Source organism: Triticum urartu, chromosome 7 (assembly GCF_003073215.2).
Source record: "Triticum urartu cultivar G1812 chromosome 7, Tu2.1, whole genome shotgun sequence".
Taxonomy (NCBI): Eukaryota; Viridiplantae; Streptophyta; class Magnoliopsida; order Poales; family Poaceae; genus Triticum; species Triticum urartu.
Window position 1 is genome coordinate 119,202,838 of NC_053028.1, and position 22,979 is coordinate 119,225,816.

General features: G+C 45.1%; 2 protein-coding genes across 6 annotated transcripts; one reads left to right on the forward strand and one right to left on the reverse strand.

Moving 5' to 3' along the window:
• Nucleotides 1–1,315: 1,315 nt before the first annotated feature.
• On the reverse strand, nt 1,316–9,193 carry LOC125523078 (protein FIP1-like). 2 transcript variants are annotated; one of them, XM_048688123.1, is made up of 14 exons: nt 8,952–9,193; nt 7,089–7,176; nt 6,739–6,847; nt 6,614–6,663; nt 6,198–6,264; nt 5,685–5,757; nt 4,999–5,054; nt 4,480–4,576; nt 3,973–4,054; nt 3,472–3,534; nt 3,250–3,309; nt 1,964–2,056; nt 1,754–1,816; nt 1,316–1,669 (listed from the first exon to the last, which is right to left on the reverse strand). In XM_048688123.1, exons 1-14 carry the CDS (start codon nt 9,017–9,019, stop codon nt 1,532–1,534), a joined length of 1,107 nt encoding a protein of 368 aa, XP_048544080.1. In that variant the 5' UTR covers nt 9,020–9,193; the 3' UTR covers nt 1,316–1,531. The 2 variants fall into 2 exon arrangements, with proteins under 2 accessions (XP_048544080.1, XP_048544081.1); XM_048688124.1 differs by having other exon boundaries at nt 6,739–6,843; nt 8,952–9,171.
• A 153-nt stretch (nt 9,194–9,346) lies between these two features.
• LOC125523079 (UMP-CMP kinase 4-like) lies at nt 9,347–18,511 on the forward strand. 4 transcript variants are annotated; one of them, XM_048688129.1, is made up of 10 exons: nt 9,357–9,530; nt 10,422–10,514; nt 10,782–10,836; nt 10,952–11,069; nt 11,149–11,305; nt 11,439–11,519; nt 11,615–11,722; nt 17,575–17,646; nt 17,972–18,016; nt 18,229–18,511. In XM_048688129.1, the coding sequence occupies exons 2-9, from the start codon at nt 10,458–10,460 to the stop codon at nt 17,978–17,980; spliced, it is 657 nt and encodes a 218-aa protein (XP_048544086.1). In that variant the 5' UTR covers nt 9,357–9,530; nt 10,422–10,457; the 3' UTR covers nt 17,981–18,016; nt 18,229–18,511. The 4 variants fall into 4 exon arrangements, with proteins under 4 accessions (XP_048544085.1, XP_048544084.1, XP_048544083.1 ...); XM_048688128.1 differs by lacking the exon at nt 17,972–18,016 and having other exon boundaries at nt 9,347–9,530; nt 10,468–10,514; XM_048688127.1 differs by lacking the exon at nt 17,972–18,016 and having other exon boundaries at nt 9,349–9,530; nt 11,149–11,302.
• Nucleotides 18,512–22,979: the final 4,468 nt, after the last annotated feature.

Genomic DNA, 22,979 nt, shown 5'->3' on the forward strand with positions numbered 1-22,979 from the left:
CTAGCCCCATGGACAAATAATAGTATTGACCTACTCTGCTACTCCTAACTTAGCATCGGGGAGATCAAACTTAATCGAATACTAGTAATAGAAGACAGAGACGAAATTAGTAGATGAGACAGTGATACTTAGTACACTAGTAGTGGAGGATTGGAGGTGGCGTCGAGGTTCTGGGATCGCCGATCGGCGAAAGGCAGCCAGCAGACCGCGCCGTCCTGGGCGATTGGCAGAAGCGAACCGGTGGCGTGTTGTGTTTAGGTTTAGCGATCGATGACGGAACATGCCTGATCGATACATGTACAAGGAGGCCTCATGGGCTGGCTTTGCTGCTGAGTGGGTCTCTGGCCTGTTTGGATTTCTAGGTTAGAGTTAGTTTTAATTAGTTGGGGCTTAAATAACTCAAAAATATTCAAACATGGTGGGTTAGTTTGGGTTAGTTGGATCTAACTCACCCAAAAAAACTAGCCCACACTAGAGGAGCTTATCTGGGTTAGTTCTTCCGGGCCTACTAAAAAAATAGTAAAAAAAGTTACCTCTCGCATTCAAATAGGGTCCAAAGTAGTCAAATGATTGAGAAAGAATATTTATTGTCAATCTAACTCAACCATCCAAACATCTTTTTGGTTAAAGTTAGTTTAGGATTAGTTTAGGGTTAAAATATAACTCTAACCTCTAACTTAGTTAGAGTATCCAAACAGGGCCTCTATACGGGCTTGGTTAGCATGTGGATTAATACGTACAATCAGTATACTAAACCTGGTAATCTGGGGGCCTCAAATTTTTGGGGGCCCTATGTGGTCGTCCACCACCTTGGCCCCCTCCATCGACGGGGCTGCATAAGGGTTCATTACTTCACCGAGATACAGGCAAAAATGAGAAGGCGGGAATGCTAGAACATGAGGCATTTTTTTTTCTTGAGAAAACATGGGCTGTTTGGAACAAGTGAAGAACAACTCAAGATATATCAGGAAAATTCTGAGTTGACAGAAACTTCACAAATGCCTTTTATAGAACCTGCATGCACTCTAAACTCCTTGAGTAATGAATGAGGCACGCCATTTGCCTCTGTTTCAAAAACAATTATAGAGCCTGTACAGTTAGATGCGAACTAATAGTATGTATGCACAGTTTTATTAATAATAATTCTTTCTTCTTGTGGGCTACAAATTAACATTATTTTCTTAAAATTTTACAGATATGTATGTATATGCAGAAAAAAAATCAGAACCTTTTTGTAACTTCTAAATGCGACATTCATAATTTATTTGAAAACAACAGGCTACATAGAGCCCAGGAGGCACGAAAACGTCACAGCTCCAGAAACCGCACCGTTCTACTTTTAATCATAGTACTGCATATTTACAAGTGCTCCCATACAGCCAGCATACAACATTTCTCATTCCTACTGTACTTCAATCTACAACTACGTACGTAACTGATCTCCGAGGTTTGAAGGTTTCAAATCTTCACATGACGCCACAAAGTTCACCTATGGATTGTTACACAAAAACTGCTGACACAATCACATAAGCTAGAGCACACCTATGGAGGAACTCTCTGATTGAGGAATGTCAGGTATTTTCTCCCTGGTTGATTGGCGTCTGAGCTTTGCGCGGTTCTTCTGCAGTTCCATGTTGGACACTCTCTCAGCCTCGAGCGCTCTCTCAAGCTGTCGAGTACACACGTGAACGAGATGATGATAAGGGAAATGCTTCTGTTAAAACCAACATCAGGTTCTATCATTCATGATTACCTTTGCTGCTCGAGTGCTCCATTCACCAAGGATAGCTCTTAGTCTCTCGTTTTCTTCGACGTACTGCATTTTATCATGTTCAGCATCAACAAATAATGCTTTGCTTCCTCTTACAAGGAGTCATGCATATTTTGCCAGAACCGGCTTGGAACTATTATCTGACTACTGCAAAATTTGCAGACAAACACACAAAACTGAACGGTAACATACTTGATTGTTTTTCCCACGGATGAGCTGGATCTCTGAGTCCTTCTCAGCAATCAAACCACGAGCAACACGAAGCTCCGAATGCACTTGATTCATCTAAATGATAGATGAGCAAAGTATTTAGTCCATGCTGGAGTATTAACAGAAAAGTATGATCTACATATCCTTAAGCTAACGAAGAATAACTTGAGTATTCTTGTTCGCCCAGCACTGTACTTATCCAAGTCGAAGTCTCGTTAACAGTGGCGGAGCTTGAAAGAAAAAGCTGGACGGGCCAAACTAAAAAAGTTGGACTGAAAATGCATGTTCAACACTCGCCGTAGAAACTGGAACAGTATTGAGTAAACGAAGTAGTCTGTCAACCAAATTGTAGATGGTCCTTTCTCCACAAGGCATCAACAAAAATCAATCTGCAAGTGCCCTTTTTTAACTAAAAAACAAGTAGACAGAGAACTTTTGCAGCACCTTCAAATCCTAAGCTGAACTTTTCAAGCATGGGATTGTGCTAAGATTACAAAAGATTCGTGAGGCTACTGATTAGCATCTGGGTAGTCAAATCATTATCCAACATTGGAGAAGTAAATCATGTAAGCTAATCTGAACCAACCTACAGCTAAGTCATGCAGGCTTCAAGTAAATAGAGAACACCTAAAGAATCTACAGACGGCAGCTCCCAGGATCCAATCGTAAGAGTAAAAGCAGCCCAAGATCGTATTTTTACACTGAACTTGGCGCCGGTGAAGGACAGGGACGCCATCTCCTCTCCTCTACCTCTGCTGCCGGCTTTGCCCTAGTCCCGCTTGCCCGTGTGCTCCCTGCTCCGCTTTGCTGGTACGGGCCGAACTGGGTCGAGACGGGGAGAGAGGATGGGGATGCGCTGCCTACTTAGGCTGAGCGTATGTGAGTCCTGCTCTGGACTGCAGGTGGGCTGGGCATGGAAGATGCATAGGTAATTATTTTCTCAAATTCCTAGGCGGGCCATGGCCCAGTTTGGCCCCTACAAAGCCTCCGCCCCTGCTCGTTAACATTTAGAGTATGAACAGAGGCACAAAGAGCAAATTATCCGCCAAGTATATATCCTACAGATTGGTCTGACACAAGTGGTGGAACACACTGACACTCAACAACCAACCTCACCATTCACTTAATTCAGAAATAACTGCTACTTTGCAGTTACGAAATAAAGTGATGTAGAAAAGGTAGTTCAAACACACCAAATATTTTTAGGTGTTGATACCACCTCTGCCGTATGCATAGTGCGCAATATCTGGTTGGCCGAGAGTAATTACCTCAGCAGACAGTGCACGAAGTTCTTGATCACGAGATGCCAAAAGATGAGTAAGATCAACCTGGAGAAATATGATAAGAAACATAAATACTAAATCATGATGCACCGATTCACCCAACATTAAGCAGGTTGATTTACAAATAATTAACATTGAGCAGTTTTTAGTCTGCTTAAGCATTCAACGGATGGGAGGGAAAGGTTTGGCGGTAGATTTAATTTGAACCTGAGGAGTGCTGGCAGCAACACTTCTATGGTACTTACTTAAGCTTTCTTGCAACCTAAGCACCTGATGTAGAAAAAAAAAATCACATTAATCAATCAACACAACACCACTATTCTAATTGCATAAATCAGAATTTGTTCGTGGCATGTAATGCATTGACTATTCTACTTTGTAAAATGTCAAAAGTTATTACAACACATGCCATTAACCACTTTCTGCAACGGTGTGCTGTGCCCAGCCAGTATCTAGAAAGAAAAAAGGAATGATCAATGATGCCAAATGAGTAACAGTCTTAATCACAACACATGTATATTGTAAGGACAAGAGTTGAAAATCTTTCTCTTTAATAATATTATCGTATCTACTACTCCCTCCATCCCAAAATAGACAGAGGGAGTACTTTACTATTCTGTGATAATAACATAATTGAGGAAAATAAACATGGCCAGTAAATGCAGTTGCTAATCAAGTACATGAAAAAAAAAGAACTATTCCAAGTACCTCTTCACTCAGATAATGAATATTCTCCCTCTGGTACTGGAGCAATGCCATTTGTTGGTCAGACAGACGAGAATCATAGTACCTGCAAATATATTATTGTATCAACCCAGAAAGGTCAAATGACAGGAATGTGAATTGATTTCACTGATGGCTACAAGCTTTCAAAATGGCATTGATTTCTATTTTTTGATATTCAAAGCATTACCACAAAGCTCCTCTTCTCTACGTAAAAGCAAACACACAATAATTGGAAGTAGTGGCACTCAGTGAAAGAACAGACAGTTGTACATGCAAAGATAGGAGTATACTCCTATGAAGCAATTTTTAGATGTTAAAATACATGTGCTTTTTACTAAAATGGAAAAGCATTTGCATATGCAGTTAGTATTTGCCAAGAAAAAAATACACAACCAATATAATTAGGTAAACCAGATCAAGTCCATGTGATACTATATTCTACCTTATTAAGTCCATGTGATTATTAATGAAGCAACAAATATATTGTACCTTATCTCTTCCAGCGAACTAGATGGTTGCAGTGCAGAATAAAGTGGCCGTAGAATGTCAGGCTGCTCATTCAAAGAGTTGTATTTATGGATGTGCCCTGCATATCAAAATTTAGAAAATACAGACATAATATTACAAAATGTCATCTAATTGCTTGCAGGAAATGATTGGGAGCTATCGACCCAACAAAAGTCAGAGAACCCTTAATAACTAATGAGACAACATGTGGAATCACCATGTAATTAATGATTAATGAACAAATATGCAGAATTACCATCTGGTAAGTAAGGCCTATTGCATGTTTCTTGATCTACTGTCTACTGTGATTCAAGGAAAAACAAAGTTAATTGTTGACAGGAATTAAAAATCTAGGAAGACGGTTAATGAACTTTCCAACGCTACATGGCCACAAACAGTTAAAGGAAGTCAAGCCCAAAAAGTTACCGAAAAATGACTAGTAATTTATGCTGGCTGAAACATACACAAAATAAAATAGATAAACCACACAACAGAATCCACCTATGTATAAGCTCATGAAACATCCGGCGGATATCACTTCAACAACTAGTGCAATCCTGCATAATTAGAAAGTGATAGCATTAAAAATCACATAGGAGTGTTTCATTTCTCTTTAGAACCAAAGCAGAACAGTCACAGTATCCCGCTAAATAAGAAACCAATTTAGCATATGCGTACTGAAATTTCATTAAAGGCAGAAAGATATAATACGTCAGTATGTATCATAAGGTCCAGAAATTTACTTGGCTTTGAGGTTGCTGAGGGCAATGCACTGAATTTAACAAAATAAGCAATACAAGTATTTTTTGTGTAGCTTGCCTACTTAATCATTTTTACTCCACCAGAGTGATGATAATAATCTAAAAGTAAAGTTCAATATGCACGTAAGACCAGGTGCACTAAAGAATTATAACCATATTTACTGTACCCTACACGCTCCTATAATAAACCTTGAACTTCTTGAATAACCCAAGAGCTTCACATGTCATGATATCAGCATAAGAGAATACTAAACCTCCACCTCAAAATGGCATAAACTATGCAAATGCATTCCATACATTTTTCATCCTAAAGATACCAATAATGCTTTTATTTACAGAATGCAGCTTATGGTCATCTTAACCTTTTATATTATTAGAAGGTTAACTTAAGGAAAGCTTATACTCAACTCAACAGAAGAACTGTACCTGAGCAAAACTGAAATTGATAATACCTCTACTTGAGGCTGCCAAACTAGAATTAAGAGCAATAGGGCAGTACCTGCAACCATATTTTTAACAAAATAATTCGTCACTATAATTGCATAAAGAGATCAAACATGTTGTTTTTACTCCAAATAATTAATGTAAAATTTAAAATAAAAAGAAATAACAATATTATACTCCCTCCACTCCAAAATAAGTGTCGTGGTTTTAGTTCTATTTAGGGGTACCAGCAACTAGCATGAACGTGTTACCAAATCAGCAGATGCAGAAACATAATAACAGCCAAACCAGTATAGATTCTACCACATAATGTCCAGGCCGAGGTAAAAACAACCCAGGTACCAACATATTCACTACAAAATGCAATGCAGATCAGAAGGATAGCAGTTTCTTAGTACAATAATTCTCCTTGAAGGTTTAAAGAAATAAATGGTAGGTGCTGGCATCAGAACATAGCAGATACTCCGTAGGACACATTGGTTAGCTAATACTTACCGCAAGCAATAGCGGCAAATGGAACTCGAGCAATGCGCTTCAATTTTTGGCTTAAATCATAGTAGCCCTGCATTTACAAGATGAAGCTTGGTAAATGGTATGATAACACTACCAATAAAAGATCCCAACTAACATAAAATTAGATCCAAGGAATTATAAAGCTCGAGCACTATATCAACAAGTAAACATTACAGAGCTAATATGTTAACATTTAGCCATGACTTAAAACAAAGGTTGATGAACAGACTTTAGTCACAGCAAACCGTAACAGTGAATGGTTCATGGCTACAAACTGATGGTTGATAGCCTTTTCATTTTGAAATTACACATCGTCGGCAATATTAATGTGTAGAGCCTCTATTTGCGCTGACAAAGAATTCATAAAGACCTTCTCTTTCTTTTATTTCGTGACGTACCTGTAGTCGCACTTTTGTGACCTGATGGACCCAATATTGTTGGAATATACCTGCAGCAAATTTCTGTTAGAGGTTACTCCATAGAAAATCTACCAGTATAGATAACCAGTAAATTAAACAAGAACCTGTAATAATTAGAAGCAGAACATTGCAGCTACATAGCAACGGAAGGATCATGTCTGGTATAAGAACAAATATCCATGGAGCTGCTATGACAACACCAGCATAACCTGCCTAGAGAAGAAGAAGAAGTTAATCACAGCTGCCAGAAACCGCAAGGGGGAAAGGAAAAACAACAGCACAATTAAAGGAGTGAAAGGGACTAGCAGACATAAAGTACATATATTCTCCTGGCTAAATATAAAGTAAGATGAAGTAAAAACATGTTTCAAAGGTCTCTCCAGCAAACTAAGAAAAGATAACATGGTCTACAACTATTAATAAAATAATGGAACCCTAGCAAATATTCACTTGCCAATAAGATACAGTACAGAGTGCCACCAACTATGCTTCGAGGCTGCCGCTGACCAGATAGAGGGGCTTCATGTACTACGTCAACAAATCTGGAGAAATGGTAGGAAAGGAGGAAATCAGATTGCAACAACAGATCAACATAAGAAGAAATGAATTAAATGCATATCATATAATACTTGGTGTTGCTATTTATGCTTATCCTTGTACTAGTGATGTTTGTATTCAGAAAACTAGGCACCTCTGATATAGTGGCATACTGGCATACGTAAAAAGCATAGAAAGCAAACACACAAAAAATGGAAAAACATAAATCCTGCTGCTGTGGCTTGACAAAGCAAAAGACTGTAATAAAAAAGTAAGACATGATTGGAAGAGTTTTTACGAAACATAAACACATTCAGGGAAAATATCGTGAGGCGTATGTTCATTGCAATTGCACTATGAAATGTACCAAGTATAAGGAAAACTAAGGTTAATGTCAATAAAAGAGAGAATACTAAACTACGATGGAAAATAAGACGCTGTATGAAAGATGACAGCACTGTCATTGCGTTCTAAAAGTGTTGTGCATGGAAAACAACAAATCACAGAAAAACCAGGACCACTGGAGAGCCCTGTGTGATCACTGCAATTATCAAACCTGAACGTTAAAAACAAAACTACGATATAGACTAAGATCTTTTTGTTCAGTAAATCACTACAAATTTGCTTCTCTTGATGAAATGTTAACACAAATGGCCACCAACAAAACATAATTTCAAAATTTATAACCAATATAGGTGAACTTATATGAAGATCATTTACAGTTTCTTTTCCTCAAATAGCTCCTTTACGCAGTATGTTGTTGTTCATGCAACAGCTCATTTTTTTAGTGATTGTGTGAGCGTGCTGTGGGGTATGCCTTATCTAAGTATTGTTCATAGAGCGTTCTTTTCTATCATCGATGCAAAGTAATTGTGTCTCTCAACAAAAGAAAGATACAGACTGAAAGTCTAAAACTGCCGCTATTTATTTACTTATTAGATTTAGACAAGATACCATCATATATTCATGTACTTACATCAAACCAAATCGTATATCATGCATCATCACAATAATCACACAGACTATCAAGGTGGTTGACTACCTTAAACTCAGAATTGCTACATGGACATGCAACTGGTGCCTCCCTCACACTAATGGGTCATGAAATAGCCAAACAAATCAAACTCTGCACCGAGGGGGCAACTAACTCACAATGCCACACCGATCTTATGGCAGTCCTGATTCTCCACCATCAGCTGTATCAAGTTCTAAACTATAGGACTGAAGCTGAGGTGAAAGGCAATTAATGAAGAAAGAGACGAAAGCTGCACCTACATATAGATACAGTGTCTTGTCCCAAGCTCCAACAATTTGTGATTTGCACACAACCAATCAAAATATACAGTAGAACAATAATAATAATAATAATAATAATAATAATCTATATGCATTTAATTTCTAATCACACTACATAGCTGCATGAAAAGGCAGCACATGAGCTTGTATTGTATCTAAACGATGATATACACCATTTGACACACGGACTGCCCTCAGTTCCGTCCCAATCACACTGACCGAATTCACAGAGAGCTTCGCAAACCATATGCAAAACATGGAGCAGAGCAGAGGCAGGTTGCTGTCCACGAATTCAGCAAACTATGATACGATTCCACCCTAGAAGAGGGGCTACAAGATCAGATCAGGGATCTGGCATGTCCTACAAGTACCATGGCGCGATTACGGGGGCGGATCTCTGAGGTCAGATCGAACCCCCCCGCCACAAGCATGATTAGAGCGAGCGTCTAGCTATGGTTGAGCCAGCAGGGTTGCAGCGACTCACAGCGCTTCCCCTGCAGCGTCGTGTGCAGCCGCGGACGACGCCGCCGCGCCGCGCCGCTCGTGCGCCATCTCCTCCGCCGCCTGCGCCCGCCGACGCCGCGGCTGGAGCCGTCAGCGTGGCGCCCCCTCCCAGCACTCCGGAGTCGGATCGGGTAGACGATCGGCCGACGAGCAGCCGCCTAGACCACGCTAGACTAGTGCGGACTCTAGTGGGGGTAGCGGCGCGGCGGCGCCGAGGAAGACAACCCAAAACGGCGAGAGGCGTGGTGGGCCCTCTCCACCGCGGAACCGTTCCCCCGTTGGCCCTTGCCAACCGTTTGATCGCAATCCAACGGCTAGGAGACGGTCTGCTGAGGCACCTGGCTGGCCATAACTGGCTCGCGTGCGGCCACTTTTTCAGCCGGTTCCTTTCCTAACTCCTCTCGCCGCCGCCGCCGTCGCCGTCACCGCCGACCTCCTCGGCTCCTCCCTTCGCTGCCGCGCCTCCCTCTCCGTCCTCCTCCTAGGCAGGTGCTGCTATCTGGCACCACTCTCGCCGATTGGACCCACTTCTAGCGACCCGCCCAGCTCGACAAGTAGGGTACGTGTCTCTCTGCTCTGCCACACTTCTCATCCCGGTTTGATTGTTCCAGCCTACAGAGTAGAAGCGGCAGATCAAAATAAACTCCATGGCTAGGTCTGGTTGCCTGTCTGCCTGATGGATTCATGGATGCTTTTAGCCACTAAATTGGCTCTGTTTATTGGGGAAAAGTTTTCACCCAAAATAGTGAGTTGCTCTAACAGAGGCCTCCAGTGGCTTACTGGTTAGGTTCTGGTGGAGTGATCTCCTGCACTGAGCCGTGTGGATCCGACCAAGAAATAATCAATTAACAGAGGGTTGTGTGCCACTGGCCACATCTAGGAGTGGTTGCCGTCATTTTTGTTGCCTTGTGTTCGGTACTTTGTTACAGAGCAGCAGTCCAATATTTAGGATGAGCGACATATGGTTTGCATAAGTAATGCCAAATATAAGTGGCCAAGAGTGACTTTATGCACAGCGATGATTGTGTATAAAATGCTAATGTATCGCGTACGCGTAGGCTAATTCAACCCTGAAGAAAGAGTGTTGGCGTACAGGACTGTGAATGTCAACTTTTCTGTTTTGAAACATTGATAGCTCATTTGCGTGCGCAATTTATAATCAGAGCTATGAATCAAGAAATCTAAGGGAAAATCATGATGAAAAATGAAAAGCTGTAGGTACAATGTGGTAAGATAGTTTGTCTATATACTGTTACTGCAGCTGAAGCAAAATTATGGCCTCATTTGTTTAGCATTTCAAATCTTGAAAGCATGGAAATAAAGGAAACTGCAAGTTCATCACCCTTCTTGCTAACTATTTAGTTTAATTTTGCTACGTTCTAATGCACTGCCAGTTTACAGTAGAGTAGAGTCTTGACACTTTCCCTCTTTTCTGCTGAGCCATCCAAAGTTTATTATCCATTGCTTGCTCAAGCTGAGTCATGGAATGCTTGCAGCAATGAGCACAGCCGTGGATGCTTCAGTGCCTGTCGCCGAGCAGGAGGTATGTTTTTCACGTTAGGGTACAACTTGCAGTTGTTACTGGATTCCTGGATTACTTTCGAGTCTTCATCTATGTATCCCATTGCTTTGTAGTTTAAAACTGTACATGACACTTATGTTATGCATGCTCTTTAATATGTAAGGCAGGTACCCTCAATCTCAATGTTATATTAAATTTTGATTCCATTTTCAGTGTTACCAGTGAAGTTAATCCTGGATTAAATCCTCACATTCTTACTTTGATCGATTGAATTGCTCGTATTTGCAGGATGGTGCTGCGAATATCTTGGCTGGGAAGAAAGTTGCAGTTGCATTTGTTCTAGGTAACTTCTGTATTCCGTAACGATGGCTCCAACTTCTTCATAGTGGAAAATGAGCTTGTTGTCAGTACCTATGCTGCTGCCAATTCATGGCTTCTCATTTTATGCAAAACCACAGGTGGTCCTGGAAGTGGAAAAGGTACACAATGTAGCAATATTGTGGAGCATTTCGGATTTACACATCTTAGTGCTGGAGAGCTGTTGCGCTCAGAAATCAAGTCTGGTTCTGAGAATGGGTAACAAACCTGCTCGACTCCAGAGGTTATATTCCTTATTTTATTAATAACGCTTAATTGGCTTTTTTCTCCCCTACAGAACCATGATTGACAGCATTATAAAGGAAGGGAAAATTGTTCCATCTGAGATAACCGTAAAGCTCTTACAAGAAGCAATGGTAAAAAGTGAAAATGACAAATTCCTCATTGATGGATTTCCAAGGAATCAAGAAAACCGTCTGTCATTTGAGAATGTTGTAAGCCCACTTTGTTTTCGGACTTCTATAAAATAATAGAGTTCCTAACTTCAAAATTAGTTGGTACTTTGACCTTTTCCTTTTGTGTTTTAAAAGCAAGCTAACGACCTTTAGTTATTATACATTACTGCAGATAAAAATATCTCCTGAGTTTGTGCTATTCTTCGACTGTTCTGAGGAAGAGATGGTAAGGCGTCTTCTGGGTCGCAATCAGGTTAGATTTAATCTCTTATGTTTATTTGCTGGATTGTATGTGACATGATCTCTTCATTGTTTCTAACATTGTTTTCTTTTGTTGATCAACTGCAGGGAAGAGCTGACGATAACATTGAGACTATCAGGAAAAGATTCAGAGTTTTTGAAGAATCAAGTTTGCCTGTAGTTCAGTACTATGACTCTAAGGGCAAGGTTAAGAAGGTATATCCATTTTTTTTATGTAAAAGGATATGACACGCTTCTGCACAACAACTTAGTCTTCACAGTGTCACATAAATACTTGTTGTGATTTAAGATAGCCACGCGTCACCAGGAAATGATTCAGTATTTTTGTACAATCCAGCTACATATAGTTGAGTACTATCTACTATGATTCAAATGCTAGGTTAAGAAGGGGTATGATTTTGAGTGCAAAAGCATATGTCATTCTTCTGTAGAACAGTTCATTGTTACCAGCCTTATGTATCGACTTTTCATAAATTATTAAGAGCCATGCTGTAGAATTTTTTAGTATGTCTAGCAAATGCTCCTGTAGTTCAGGGTCTATGTTATGACCGGCCAGGTCTATGGCCGCAGGAGGCCCAACAGGCAGGCTTAGGCCCGCAAGTTATCTTAGTTTTATTTTCAGATTATGGTTATATATACGAGCTGTAAGACTATTTTGAGAATTAAGCAATAAGACTATTTCTATTGCCCGGCTCCCAGAGGAGCCAGAAACCCTAAACCCTAGCCGCCTCCTTCTCTCGCCGCCGCCGCACCGCGCCAGGACGGCGCCTCGCCGCCGGCCGCCGTGCTCAGGCCCTCGCCCTTCCCCCTCCTTTCCCTACTGTCTCCGGCCAAGACCGGGCAGAACCCTAGCCGCTAACACCTTGGTATCAGATACCCAGATTTCGACCATGTCTTCCCCGCCAATCCCACCATCGCCGCCGCCGCCCCCCCACGCCTCCCCCACCGCCGCTGCCATCGATTCCTCCACCACCGCCGCCGCGTCGCCGGGTACTACGGCCTCCCTATCAGCGCCGCTCTCCTCCGCCCCCGGCACCACGCCGGGCCAGGGCCAGCCGCACCTTCCCATCCAACAACCATCACCGCCGCCTTCCCCAGCGCCGCCGCAATCCACGGGCCGCCGTCGGCTCCCACGGAGGCCCGACCGCCGTCAGGGGTCCAGTGGCAGCCCGAGGCGTCGGGCGTCACAGGGCACTACGCCGGGCCTTCCACCCTAGACCGGGCGCTGTCATCAGCCCTCCGTACCACCGAGGCAGTGGGCCCGGGCACGCCACACCGGCAACCGCCCTGGTTCGCAAAAATCGACTTCCCCACGTACGACGGTTCGGACGACCCGCTTAACTGGCTGAACCAATGTGACCAGTTCTTCCGTGGACAGCGCACGCCCGCGTCCGAGCGCACGTGGCTGGCTTCCTACCATCTCCGCGGGGCCGCCCAGACATGGTACTACGCCCTCGAGCAGGACGAGGGCGGCATGCCACCGTGGGATCGCTTCCGCGAGCTATGTCTTCTTCGGTTCGGACCACCGGTACGCGGGAGCCGCTTGGCCGAGTTGGGCCGCCTACCGTTCACCTCCACGGTGCAGGATTTCGCCGACCGCTTCCAGGCTCTAGCGTGCCACGCGCCGGGTGTGACAGCCTTACAGCTGGCGGAGCTCTTCGTCGGCGGCCTTCCCGACCACATCCGCGTGGACGTCGAGATGAAGGGACCACAAGACCTTCAGACGGCCATGTACTATGCGCGGGCGTTCGAGCAGCGTGCCCAGGCTTTGACGTCGACGCGGCCATCCGCGCCACGTGGGGGCCGTCCGCCTCCCCGGCCGCTACCCCGGCCCTGACGCGGCCGTTCCGGCGCCTCACTCAGGCGGAGCAGCTGGAACGTAGGCGCTTGGGCCTGTGCTTCAACTGCGATGCGCCCTATGCGCCGGGCCGTGTTTGCCCGCGCCTCTTCTACCTAGAGATGACGGACGAGACCGAGGACACCCTGGAGGCTGACCTTGACGCCCCGACTCTTGCGGAGCCCGCAGCGGCACCTGCACCGGCCCCGGCTACCGCCCTAGTGGTGTCCCTTCACGCGCTGGCCGGCATCCGTGATGAACGGACGATGCTTTTACCGGTCATGATCCATGGCGAGCGCCTGGTGGCCCTCCTGGACACAGGTTCCACGCATAATTTCCTGCCGGAGGCCACCATGCGGCGTCTTGCGCTCCAACCGGCTGGAGGGGAGCAGTTGCGGGTCACTGTCGCTAATGGCGACCGTCTACGCTGCCACGGGCTCGCCCGCGACGTGCCCATCACTATCGGCGACGAGCACTTCACCATCACCTGCGCTGGCATCGATTTGGGCTGCTTCGACTTCATCCTCGGCGTCGACTTCTTGCGCACGTTGGGTCCTATTCTTTGGGACTTCGACGCGCTGACGATGACCTTCTGGCGTTTGGGTCGTCGCATTCGGTGGGAGGGCATTAGGGGGGCCGCACCCGCACCCCCTCTTCAGCTGGCCGCGACGACCACGGAGGCCGAGCATCCGCTCTTGGACGGGCTCCTGCAGCAGCACCGGGATCTCTTTGAGGAGCCACAGGGTCTGCCACTGGCCCGGATCTACGACCACCGTATTCACCTCCTTCCGGGATCGGCCCCTGTGGCCGTACGGCCTTACCGGTATCCACAGCTGCAGAAGGACGAGTTGGAGCGGCAGTGTGCACTCATGCTTGCCGCCGGCATCATCCGCATCTCCACGTCCCCATTTACAGCACCGGTCCTCCTTGTTCGTAAGTCGGATGGCACGTGGCGTTTCTGCATCGACTACTGCGCCCTTAATGCTCTCACATTGAAGGACAAGTTTCCTATTCCGGTTGTCGATGAGCTTCTCGACGAGCTGCACGGGGCGCGCTTCTTCACCAAGCTGGACCTCCGGTCGGGGTATCATCAGGTGCGCATGCATCCAGACGACATCGCCAAGACGGCGTTTCAGACTCATCACGGCCACTTCGAGTTCTTGGTGATGCCCTTTGGCCTCTCCAACGCCCCGGCGACATTTCAGGCCTTGATGAACGATGTCCTCCGGCCCTACTTACGTCGGTTTGTGCTCGTTTTCTTTGATGACATTCTTATCTACAGCGCCTCTTGGGCAGAGCACCTCCAGCATGTGGCCATCGTCTTCAACGAGCTTCGGGCGCATCATCATCTTAAGCGCTCGAAGTGCTCGTTCGGGACACCTTCGGTCGCTTACCTCGGCCACGTCATCTCGGCCGAGGGAGTGGCCATGGACGCCGACAAGGTGGCGGCTGTCGTCGCCTGGCCGATCCCGCAGTCTCCGCGGGCTCTTCGCGGGTTCCTTGGCCTCGCGGGGTACTACAGGAAGTTCATCCGGGAATTTGGCCTCATCGCGGCCTCGCTCACGCGTCTCCTCCGTCGCGACGCCTTCTCTTGGGATGCGGAGGCCACTTCAGCATTCGAGGCCCTCAAGGGGGCCCTCACGACGGGACTCGTACTGCAGATGCCGGATTTCGACCTCCCCTTCACCGTCGACTGCGACGCTTCCGGTGCGGGGTTCGGTGCGGTCCTACACCAGGGCGAGGGACTCCTCGCTTTCTTTAGCCGCCCCTTTGCCGCACACCATCTCAAGTTGGCGGCGTATGAGCGTGAGCTCATTGGGTTGGTGCAGGCAGTACGCCATTGGCGGCCCTATCTTTGGGGTCGCTATTTCCGGATCCGCACGGACCATTACAGCCTCAAGTTCATGCTGGATCAGAGGCTCTCGACGGTGCCCCAACACCAATGGATCAGTAAACTCTTTGGCTTTGACTTCACCGTCGAGTACCGGCCGGGTCGCCTTAACACCGTCGCCGACGCCCTGTCTCGGCGTGACGCCGATGTGGACGACGGTGCGGCGGAGGGGGCGGCCTTCTGCATCATCACCAGGCCCTCCTTCGCCCTCTACGCCGACATTCGCCGGGCGACCGCTGCCGTGGCCGACTCCCTCCTCCTACAGCAGCAGCTGGCGACGGGAGAGCTGGAGGAGCCGTGGCGCCTCGCCGATGGCCTGCTTCTCCATGGGCGCCGGGTCTTCGTTCCGGCGCACGACGATCTTCGCCAGCAGGTGCTGCGCCTCGCTCACTCGGCAGGCCATGAGGGAGTGCAGAAGACGCTCCATCGTCTCCGCGCCGACTTCTACATTCCCGGTGATCGTGCCCTGGTCCGTGACTGGGTACGGTCGTGTGTGACGTGCCAGCGCAACAAGACGGAGACTCTACGGCCGGCTGGCATGCTTCAGCCCTTGGAGGTCCCATCTCAGGTTTGGGCGGACATCTCCATGGGCTTCATCGAGGGCCTCCCCAAGGTGGGCGACAAGTCCGTCATTCTCACGGTGGTCGACCGCTTCTCCAAGTATGCTCATTTCATCGCGCTTGGCCATCCATATTCAGCGGCATCTGTCGCACGGGCCTTCTTCGATGGCATTGTCCGTCTCCACGGGTTCCCTTCTTCGATCGTCAGTGATCGGGACCCCGTGTTCACGGGACACGTGTGGCGTGACCTTTTCCGGCTGGCGGGCATGAAGTTACGCCTGAGCACCGCCTTCCACCCTCAGACGGACAGCCAGTCTGAGATCGTTAACAAGGTGATTGCCATGTATTTGCGTTGTGTTACAGGTGATCGCCCTCGCGCATGGGTGGACTGGCTTTCGTGGGCGGAGTACTGCTACAACACCTCTTATCACTCCGCCCTTCGTGCTACGCCCTTTGAGGTGGTGTATGGCCGGCCACCCCCGCCGATCCTTCCTGTTGATCCGGCCTCGGCACGGACCGAGGTAGCCGGGGCTCTTCTGAGGAGCCGTGATGAGATGCTCGCGGAGGTCCAGCAACGACTCCTGCAGGCCCAGGAGTTGGCCAAAGTTACTATGATGGCCACCATCGCGAGGCGGAGTACGCGGTGGGTGATTGGGTCTGGCTGCGTCTACTTCACCGCTCTACGCAGTCCTTGGACCCACGCGCGAGGAAGAAGCTCGGTCCTCGCTATGCCGGTCCCTTTGCGATCCTGGAACGCATTGGGAAAGTGGCTTACCGTCTGCAGCTTCCGGCAGGCGCGCGGATCCATGATGTCTTCCATGTCGGGCTGCTCAAGCCATTCCGCGGCGAGCCACCTGCGGCACTGCCGGCCCTTCCACCGATCACGGACTCCTTCCTGAGCCAGAGAAGGCGTTGAAGGCTCAGCTGCGCCGAGGCTCCTGGTACGTGTTGATCCGGTGGACTGGACTACCAGTGGACTGGACTACCAGAGGAGGACGCTACTTGGGAGCAGCGTGAGGAGTTCCGCCAGCACTACCCCGACTTTCAGCTCGAGGACGAGCTGTTTGCGCAGGCGGGGAGAGATGTTATGACCGGCCAGGTCTATGGCCGCAGGAGGCCCAACAGGCAGGCTTAGGCCCGCAAGTTATCTTAGTTTTATTTTCAGATTATGGTTATATATACGAGCTGTAAGACTATTTTGAGAATTAAGCAATAAGACTATTTCTATTGCCTGGCTCCTAGAGGAGCCGGAAACCCTAAACCCTAGCCGCCTCCTTCTCTCGCCGCCGCCGCACCGCGCCAGGACGGCGCCTCGCCGCCGGCCGCCACGCTCAGGCCCTCGCCCTTCCCCCTCCTTTCCCTACTGTCTCCGGCCAAGACCGGGCAGAACCCTAGCCGCTAACAGTCTAATTGAGTGCAGGTGATACCTGGAATATCAATAATAAGCACACATGAACTCGAGCATGGTGAAAAGAAGTAGTTTATAGAATACACTGATCTCAGTGAACCAGTGCCACACAACAGGGCATACTCTCAGCAGGGACATTGGGAATTTGGAATGAATATCTCATCCTTCAGTAGAGGCTGTAGAGAATATATAGTAGCGAACAAATAGGTGCATTTGTACAATCCGATATATCAAGTTTTCTAGTGTGCCGAGACTTTATTTTTGTGTATGCCCTTCCATTAGCGCTTGGCTGATATGCTTTCTTGATGTACGGACTTTGATCACCTGTTGTCCAATCCACTGTTTAACCAGATTAATGCTGCAAAACCAATCCTTGAGGTGTTTGAAGATGTGAAAACCATTTTTCAGTCCTATGGCCCAAAGGTAATGTCATTTCATACCCAATTGACTAAGTTTTGACAATTTCTTAAGTTCACAGATGTAACATACTCCCTCCATTTCAGTATACAAGGCCACTTTATATTTTTGGCGCACATTTCAAAGAACTTTCTGATGATATATTTTTGATGACATATAACCCATATTTTGTTGACCAAAATTATAAGTCAAAGTTTGACAGGAAAAACGAAGTGGCCTTGTGTACAGAAATAGAGTAATATTATTTTGTATTTGGTATATGAAATGTGAATACCAATTTTACGACATACCGTCTTTTTGCAAATGGTAACAATATGTTCTTCTCATTCAGGCCGCATAGATGCGCTCATGCAAAAATATGTGATTCATTAAAACGGTATGAGCTCTTTTAACTGTTTTTTTTTCTGTTCCATCAACTGAACATTGAAAGTGAGAACTTAAAAGTCATAATTTCCATCTGCCACTCACTTAGGGTTGTAATCATGAAGCAAGATGGAAACCTACTTGCCAGACTTGCTCGATGAAATACACTGTTACTACTGCTGTTGTCATGCGTGGCCTCATGGCATCCATTACGTGTGTTTTCAGGTGACCCCAGAAGTACCGAAGGAAAAGGCTGGAGCTCACGGCGCGCTACCCTGCCAGCATGCCACTAGATAGTCGTTCATCATCTGATTTATAAGTATTTCTGATCTTTATTAGTGAGTAGAGGGGAACTGGAGCACATATCAGTTCACCTGTGTGCCCACCTCGCTGCCGCAACGAACCATCCCATTCGTTACTATCGTCAAGTTATGTAGTCTTTGTTATGGACATGGTTAATGATATCTTGTCAGGAAAAAAGATTGCAATTAATCATTCGGCCACATCACTTGTCGTTTGTGATTCAGTAGCAATTTTCTTTTTGGCCTCCGGGAAAAGATAGAGAAAAGGCTTAGGCCATATGCATTATGTCTTTTGTTCAAACGGTTGATATCACAGTAGCGGGCATTTCAGAAAGTTGGTTATCTGTCCACAAGGTGACTAGACTTGCATTATATACCCTAAGGTTGTCTGTCAGTTGATAAAATGCCCAAAAACGGAGTCTATAATAGGGGTATGATGTGTCATTGCGTTGAGTCGATTGACTCTTTTGCCTTAATTTCTATGTATTTCCTTTTGAAATGGATTGACGAATGCAAAAATGTTTACGACTTATAGATTAAAATTACAATTTGAATCACAACGTTGCAACATGCAAAGAATGTGGGTGGTGTCGCTGGGACAGCAGCAATAACATTGCTCACGGCTGAGGCTGAGTATTATTTTGCATTTGCGCCAAAATACTTATTGAGTGTTTAATCAATTGAGAACCAGAAGTCCAGATACATAATCACAGCCTAGTCAACTTGTGGATAAATAAACTCCAATTTTTCGCATAGATTTTTGGGGGCAATTGCAACCGTGCTTATCTCTTCAGTTATCATGAATTCAGACGAGTGGTGAACCTTAGAGCCAAAAAAGGGAAGAACCTTAGGATGTGTTTGGTAGCCTGCATGATCCTGTCATAGTGTTCCCCCCGAGACATGTTAAGTACAGACATGCTGTGTACATACAACTGCAGTTGTTTGGTAGCCTGCATGTGTACGGACATGCTGAGTTGAGACTTTGTTTGGTAGCATGTATCTGTCAGGACATGCTGGGCTTAGACTTTGTTTGATAGGCTGTATCTGAGATGGTGAGGATACCATAGTTACAAATACATGATAAAAATTCGTGTGCACAATTCAAAGGGTTCTTGGCGGCATACATCATTTGACCAACATTTCGACAATATGTAAATATGAAGAAAAAATACCACTTAAAATATTTAGACATATATATTTGTCAGCAATTATTAATTTATTTTTTAATAATAAATACATAATGTTGCTCATTCTTAAAAAAATATGTGAATCAACACGACATCTTCTCGCAAACAGAAAGAATGAACATGTGAAAATTGGTAGGTGTATTTTATATAGAGGCAAAATTGCATAGCATGCGTGCTTGATTTTTTGTGACACAGATACAAATACACTTAAAGAAATCTTGTGGCATGGAACGACAACAGACATGTTGAACCATTTAAGCACCATGTTATTAAGAAAAGTAACTTGGTTGAACCAATAAATCTTTAGATCCATATTACATATAGTCTCATTCCAAATTCAACTTATTAAAGGGATAATTCTCAAAATGCACCAACTAACATCAACTCAAACAAGATCAGGATTCTTCTCCAAGATACGCTTGAACGATGCTTTGCGGACTTCCTCATCCATCTTCACAAAATTAAGGTCTTTTCCCTTATGTTCAGTCAGATAATCTAAAACAGCCAACCGCTCAGCGAGATCATACTCAACAAGGTCCATTACAGCCTTGTACAAATCAGGGTGTGTTTCGGTATGACATGTGTTGTTGATAGCACTTGCAATCTCACGCACAGCATCAGACATGTTGTTAACCTGGATTGAGTCTTCTTTAGTCATAACAGATGTCCTCTTCCTCTTCTTAGTTGTACTAGGAGAAGGATCATTAGTTTCACTAGCACCAACAAATACGAACTCAGCCCCAACAGGACCATTCACAAATCCCTCGCCACTTGTTCCTTGCCCCTCCACAACAATGGGTTTTCCTTTGCCCTCCACATCAACAGGTTTTCCCAATGGCACACCAGAGCCCATTGAAAACCTCCTAGTGGCGAGCTTATCAGCGAAGCAAAGTTCCATATAATTGTAGTGCTCAAGCGGCGTGTTCAGTAATTCAGCATCCGTTGGATGGTCCTACAGAATAAAACAACATTTCAACATTTAAGCAACAGAAGTAACTAATTTCAGCACAAAGAGTAACTCGTTTCAGCACCATTTCATCAATGAAGTAATCCATTTGAGCATTTAAAAAAAATTGCAATCGTACCTGAGTGTGGCCTAAATAGTGTTGCTCTTCTAGGACTATCATTTTCTTGTCATCGTCCCAAAGTGCACCACTTAATCCACGGAGATGAACAATTCTTTGCCACCTAGTCCGCCACTTGCGAAGATGATTGTGCACCTGGGTGTTACTCACATCATAACCAACAAAAGCGGTCAAAGCCTTTGCAACTTTCATTTTATCGGCCTCCTTGAATCCTTTGTCAGTCCTAACACCTTTTGCTGCTACATCTGCAAGACCTTTCAACATGATAGCAGACATAGGCGGGGTCCAGGAATTAGTAACATATTCAAAATCCTAGGTTTGAATTTTTTCAACATTTTGTTATAACATTGCAACGCTACAATATAAACATTCCAGCAATTAAAAAACAAATTTTAGTACATAAATATAACATCCACAAATTGTTTCACAATGCACCACTCAATTCAAATAGAGGGATTACAACACGAGTCACAACTCAATTATTAGGATTACAAGATCAAGTTTCAACACGATACATCAAATGTGTGCCGCCCCCCTATTCGCCCACATCTGATTTGCTAACTGGTCCCTCTTATGAGCCCAAGAATTATTGTCATGGACTATATCATTGTGATCTTCGTCGGTGGGTTCCGGGTTCCAAGTTTCCTCAGGAGGGAAATATTCATCTTCACCAAATTGAAGTACCCAGTTGTGGAGAATTGCACAAGCAATGACTACTTTTACTTGGGTCTTGAAAGGATGAAATGGCTTATTGTAAACAAACTTCCACCGATTTTTGTACACACCAAAAGCCCTTTCGACCGATGTCCCCAAAGAAGAGTGTCTTAAGTTGAACAACTCTCTCATTTTGAGGATGATTCCCTCGCCCGTACTCCTTCAAGTGGTACCTTGTGGCACGGTATGGTGGAAGAAAACCCGGTCTCACAACATACCCCGCATCAACAAGGTAAAATTTCCCTATGGAACAACAACTATTAGCTACAGGAGAACAATATTTATGTATTTAGTTATGAGTCTAGTTTATTACCTGTAGGAACTTTCAACCCATCATCCCTCTCCAATGCATTTGCAAGTATAAGGGCATCATGGGCTGAACCCTCCCACCCTGCAAGTACGTAGGTAAACTCTAGATCAAAGTCTACCGCGGCCATGACATTTTGGGTAGTCCCTTCTTTTCTACCCCTAAAGGCAGCCGAGATCCTTCTTGGGACTCTAGCAAGCACATGAGTTCCATCAATTGCTCCAACACAATCCTAATTAATGAAGACAAATATTTGTTATTCATAAGTCTCATCAATTTTTTGACCTTATTTGGAAACAAGATAATTTACCTTGAAATATGGATTGAAGGGGTGCTTTGTTGTATTTTAGGGTGGCATCGATTGGAGGGAGGCCGAATCATCTCATCTCGCAACTCTCCAACAGCATAAAGCACTGCCTTAAAATACCTACTAATTACTTCAATAGATCTTCTAAAAATCGGTTGTAGTGTCCTAAACCTTTGGTTGTGCCCGACCACTAGAAGAAACATGGCTACTTGTTCCTCAATAGAAGTATGGATGCTATCCACCAACAATTCTCTCTCTCTAAACAAAGTACACAAACGGAAAAAGGGAGCTTTTCTCATTCTAAGCTGATTTGAGCAATTTATGTCGCTAGAGCGATAAATGTATCTCAAGTTGGACTCCCTAGCTACGGCACGTTCAGCCATAGTACCCACAATTATCCCCGGGGTTTGTTCCCTAGCTCTTCTTAACACAAATGTCATATAAGCACACAATGCAGCTACTAGACTGGCTCCTCTCACAATTAGTTGGCGTCGTTTTCTAGCCAAGTCATCCATCTAAACAATTAGAAATACATGAGTGTTTCATGTTTGAAGAAAATAAATGGTAGATAAAGAAAAAAATTGTGATATCTTGCAAATTATACCAACTAAAAAATAAGCATGATTCACAAAAAAATAACAAATAAGAAAATCAACACAAACTGTAATGAATGGGAAACATGATTTGCGTTTACAAAAAGAAAATCAGTGCTATATAAACTAGTACCATCTCTCTCAAATGATACAACCTGGGCATCTAGCAGTCATGTCGTACTAGGAAAAGACATCTAGCAAAACAACTTGGACATCTACTGTATTAGTAAAAGAGTATGCCGATGCAACCTGGACATCTAGCAGTCATGACGTACTAAGAAAAGCCATCTAGCAAATCAACTACATCTATCGTATATGTCAAAGGTCATCTTTTCAATCGAAAAGAACAGTGCAGATGCAACCTGGGCATCTAGCACCAAACATCAAAGGATAAACAAAAGAGAGGATAGTTTTTTTTTCTTCAAACATCAAACGCAGACATCTTCTAATCTACTTTCTCTCTCAAGGTCCATCTATTTCT